General features: G+C 51.2%; 1 protein-coding gene across 1 annotated transcript in view; it reads left to right on the top strand.

The window, feature by feature from the left end:
• The window catches only part of HKDC1 (hexokinase domain containing 1), a 51646-nt gene that overhangs the window by 5722 nt on the left and 40674 nt on the right, over positions 1–5250 (top strand). Inside the window, exon 2 of the mRNA XM_008587686.1 lies at positions 675–837. Coding sequence (XP_008585908.1) covers positions 675–837 — 163 coding nt within the window. The remainder of the gene's footprint in view (positions 1–674; positions 838–5250) is intronic.

Here is a 5250-nt window from a genome sequence, read left to right as displayed (position 1 = left end):
GTGACGTATTACCTTCAAATGAACTGAGCCCAGCCACAGTGAATTTTATAACTTCCCTCTGTTGGGGCAGTGGGCCTTTGCCCCAATTTCCTGGTAACTTGAAGGACATCCACTCATTTCCAATAAAAATTAAACCATCTTAACACGAACAACCTCATTAAAGCAAAATGGAAATTTAAAGGACTAGATTTTAAGAAACTGCATTTGGAAACTGAATTTAGCTCTGAGCTCCCTGGCAGCCAATAAACAAAGGGAAATACGTTTGGATATATCTATTGACATCATTGCACAAAAGAAAGCATCCATGTTTAGGAATTTAAGATTCAAGCTATAGCTAGTCTCTTCCAGTGTAAAAGCGATGGGGTAATGGTGAGGGCCCTAGTTTCTGCCCCTCCATTGTCCCCTCAGAATAATGGGGGGATCATTTCCTCCTCAGAGTTTGCCTTTCAAAGGAGTAAATCCACAGCTCAGCCTTCCATTTCATTCTGTTCTCCCAGCTCCCTACCTTGACTCCTGCTCGATGAGGGGTCAGGTAAGGAGCCTTTGGGAATCCACATTGTGAAGCTGTCCCAGAGTCGGGAATGCAGCTTCGTGATGGGAGTGGGAGTTTCCAGCCTCCCCTGGAGGGCAAGCACCCCAGCAGCCAACCCTGGTCGCCCTGGCTTCTGTTCCAGGTGGACAGGTTCCTGTATCACATGCGGCTCTCTGATGAGACCCTTTTGGACATCATGGCACGGTTCCAGACAGAGATGGAGAAAGGCCTGGCGAAGGACACCAACCCCACAGCCTCAGTGAAGATGCTGCCCACCTTTGTCAGGGCCATTCCAGATGGCTCCGGTGAGTGAGGCTGGAGGCTGCCAGGGCCCCCAATAGCCCTGGTTCCTCTTGGCTGGAGGGTACCTGGAGTTTGCTCCTGTACCCGGCTTATTGCTCTAGCCCTCTCTTCACAGTCCCCTCCCGCCCCCCAGCTCTATGCTTCAGTCCTCCCTTCTGGTTCCACACACCCGGGCACCTTGCTTCCTCTCTGCCCATCTTGGCCTCGCACATTCTGTTTCCTCTTCTACTGGAGCAGCCCAGCATTCTTCCCCTGGTGGGTGCCACCTTAGCTTTTCAACCTCAGCATAGACATCACTTCCTCCATCTGAGAGGCAGCCCCGAGCTGGTCAGGGCTTGTCACAGCACTTGTCACCCTGCTGTTGTGAGACTCTCCCACTGGACCAACAGCTCCGTGAGGGTCGTATTCACTGCAGTGTTCCGAGAACCTAGCATAGTGCCTGATCCACACTGGGCCTGACATATTTGTTGAATGAATAATAAATGGCAGTCACTCCTAGGTATCTAGATTCTAGGCTATGGATAGTAAGTAATGGAAGGAAGCATGATGTAGTTTAAATGATATTAAATGATAATTCAAGCAACCTGTGTTCTAGTCCCAGCTTTGTCATCCCTCAGTGACCTTAGGCAGGTGTTTAGCTTTGGTTTCTCCATCTGCAAAATGAGAAAGTTGGCTTCTGTATGAGTTTTCTGTTGCTGCTGTAACATATTACCACTGACTTAGTGTCTTAAAGCAACACAAATTTATTCTCTTCTAGTTCTGGCAACCAGAAGTCTCAAATGGGTCTCACTGAGCTAAAATGAAGGAGTCGGCAGGGCTGTGTTCCTTCTGGAGGGTCTAGGGGAAAATCTCCTTCCTTGACTAATCCAGCTGCTAGAGGCCACCCACATCCCTGGCTCATGCCCCTTTCTGTCTTCAAAACTAGCAGTAGAGTGTCTTCAGATCTCTAACTCTGACCCTCTGCCTCCTTCTTCCACATTTAAAGACCCTGTGATTACATTAAGCTCATATGGATAATTTTCCAGCTTCAAGGTCAGTTGATGAACAATTTTGATTCCATCTGCAACCTTGATTCCCCTTTTCCAGGTGTCCCAGTATATTCACAGGATCTGGGCATTAGGACATAGACATCTTTGGGAGGCCATTATTTTGCCTACCAAAGCCTAGAGCTCTATAGAAAGGATCTGTGAGGTCCCGTCCAACTCTTCCATTCTCAGCCTCTGGGAAAAGCCCTAAGAGGAAAAAAGAGCTGATATTTACTGAGCACCTCCTATGGTCATGGGGTGCTAGAGACTCCCTGTGCCACATACTCCCCTCGATGACCCTGTAGTGTAGCTGTTATTGCCAGGTCAGATGAGAGCACTAAGGGCCAAGGGGCTTCCCTGATGCCAGTGTCCCAGTGCTCGAACCAAGCTCCCACAGAGCTCTGGGGCCCTTGAAAGAGCAGGAACTGAAGTCTGGAGAGCTCTCATGGGGGACTTTGATTGGATTGGTGAGATTCTGGGCCCCTCTGGTGCAATGCCTCTGTCAAAGTAGCTTGACTCTGCAGGCTGAAACCCCTGAGACACTGCGATGGGACAGGCCTTATTCCCTTGTGGAGGATGCTTGGTGTGAGCCGTGCACCCCCTAAAGAAACATAAGCTTTGGAGACAGCCCTACTTTGAAATCTTGGCCCTGTCCCTGACACGGCTTGATGAGAGTGCTGAGGGCACTATGATCCTTGACAGGTCATCAGCGGTCACTTACAGGAAGCACCTGAGTCATGTGGTGTGTGTGCAGGGGTGGGGAGCATCAGGGCAAATTCCTCCTGGCTTCCTGAGCTGTGGTCCTTCCTCCAGATGCAGACAAGGCATGTCCCCAGCAGCAAGGGAAAGTGGCCTTTGGTGGCCAGGAGGCTGCATGGCAGGAGGTGCTTTCCTGTCCCTGGCTCCCTGGCTCCACAGGAGGTTTAGAAGTGAAACCAACTGTGCTGTAGAAACTCCCTCCTGCACAGGCCAGGAGACACCTGCCTCCTTTCTTCACCGTTTTCTCTGACCCTTTCAGCACACAATAAATCTCACTGGGGATTCCATGGTGGTGGGGTCCCTGGGCCCAGAGTCCCTAATGAGCCAGGTGCCCTTGGCGAGTCCCAGGACCACTGACTGTCCTCATCAGGAAAAGGACATGGTCAGTGTGTCCCACAACTTGCAGCGTTGTTAGCATCCAGTGAGGCCATATGGATGGAGTGCTTTAAAATCTCCAAAATGTTGTCCCAAGTCCTCTGAAGCTCTTGTGAGCTGGTGGTGTAATTTCATGATTACAAACAAAACCCAACGAAACCCTCCCAATCCCGTGCGGCTTCCATTTCAGAAATGTATGCAGTTTCCAGAGAAACCTTTCTCAGCGTGCCTGCTCTGTCCTTTCTCCTGCTGCTCTTCTTGGCCTCTGCCTCGAGACAGCCTCCTAGCAGTCAGCCCCGGGCCAGCTGACGGGCCCAGGGGCTGCACCAGGATGGCCCTTACTTGAGCACAAGATTCAGCGGGGGCGATTCCTAAAAACGTGGTTTCTCAGATCTCTCCCTCGAGACTCTGAATCTCCATGAATCTATGTGTTCAGTCGTCGTGTGCCTTTGGGAGACACTGCACTGGGGAATGGTGAAGTGTGGGAGCACAAGGCCTGGCAGTGGCCTAGGAGCAGGGACCCCCCGTGCCAAGGCAGGTCATGGAGGCTCATCCACAGCAGGTGGATCGGGGAAAGAAATCTCTCCCCTCTAAATGCCCCACTGCAGCTGTTGCCTCTTCTGCCGGGGCGGGTCCTCTCCCCTCCAGGGTCCAGTGAGTCTTTTCTCTGGGGTCAGAGTCACAGAAGGGATCGCACCACGTGACTTCCATGAACTGGCATCCTGAGTCACGGTGGAGCAAGGTGTTTGCACAACGATAAGGCGGGGCAGCTGGAGGGAGCCAGCCAGGTCTTAGTGTGTCACCTCCCATCTGGATTGCAGCACAGACACCTCCTGGTTGGTGCTAGAGGCGTTTTTCCTAAATCCCCATCAGATCTTGGCACTTGTTTGCTTAAAATCCGTCTGTGGCTGGCTCTCACCTTCTGCATAAAGCCCGAAACCTTCCTAATTTAACCGGAGCCTACCTCGCGGCCTCATTTCTGTCACAGCCTCTCTCCTTCCACGGAAGCTCAGTTCTGCATGTGCGCCCCTGCCTTTGCTCCCACTTCCTCTCCCTGCAGCTTGCACCACTTCATCACCTCCCTGGGGAGCTGGCTTTCACTCCCATCTCTGCTTCGGATACCTCTCCTGTGCTTCCTACTTCTAGAGCACGTGTCCTACTACGTGGAAATGGCTTATTTCCCTGCCTGAATTTCTGATAGACTCCCTAGAGAGCACAGTCTTTCATCTCTGCATCCCCAGCTCCTGGCACCTTATCTGGCACAAAGTAGGAGCTCAATAAATGTTTGTACTTGGATCATGAGGTCTACCCTACTTCCCACATAAGAAAACACCTGCGACAGCACCCCTTGCTGGGGACATAGCAGGTGCTAAGAAAAGTTGCATAGGATCAGCTCTCTGGAGTCCCTCACCGAATAATACATGGCTCCATTAGGGACTGAAGTGGGAAAGTAAGACTCTCCAGAGGTCTCCACAGAAACAAAAGGTCAAGCCGGCTGGTCTGCAAATAGTGTTCTGCACATTTGCTACTCTAACTGTGGTCAGCAGCAGCAGCACCACCTAGGAGTGGGTTTGGAAATGAAGAATCCCAGGTTTGATGTCCACTGAATCACGATCTGTGTAGTAACAAGATTCAAGGATATTCACTGGGGGCCTTGCTCTAGCTCTTCGATTACGAGGAACAGAGAAACCCACTGGAGGCTGGTTGAGGAAAGATTTGTTGTATGAGGACCTAGGGACCAAGAAGGCAGACACACAGGATCTCACGGAAGACCAAGGACAGGAACCATGGTGCATTTGGGCCCAAGAGAGCTGGGACCTGGGAATGTTCTTTCCTGTGGTTTCAGCCTGCATGTGGCTACCTTGGCTGCCCAGCTGGCCTCTGGGTTTTGGGATGCTCCCGTGTCAGCTTTTACCACCTACTGGCAACTTCCCTCTGTGTTTTATTTCACATTTCACATGGAGACACTCTGACTGGGCAGCTGTGTCTGAGGTCATGTGGCATAAAACAAGGCCGCTCGGGTGCCAGGTTTGTGGGCCTGGAGTTTCACCTACACATGCCCTGGGATGCATCACCTTCAGGCACAGATAGTTCTATACAGGGGCTTGTTGTTTCAGCCCAAGTTACCATCTGTATTAGTTCGTTTTATGTTGCTATAATAGAATTACCTGAGACTGGGTAATTTATAAGGAAGAGAGGTTTATTTGGCTTACGATTGTGGGACAGCTGCATCTGGCATGGGCCTCAGGCTGCTTC

Source organism: Galeopterus variegatus, unplaced genomic scaffold (genome assembly GCF_000696425.1).
Source record: "Galeopterus variegatus unplaced genomic scaffold, G_variegatus-3.0.2 Scaffold4496, whole genome shotgun sequence".
In the NCBI taxonomy this organism is placed as follows: Eukaryota; Metazoa; Chordata; class Mammalia; order Dermoptera; family Cynocephalidae; genus Galeopterus; species Galeopterus variegatus.
Note: the sequence above shows the minus strand (reverse complement) of the source record. Positions and strands in the feature narration are given on the sequence as shown.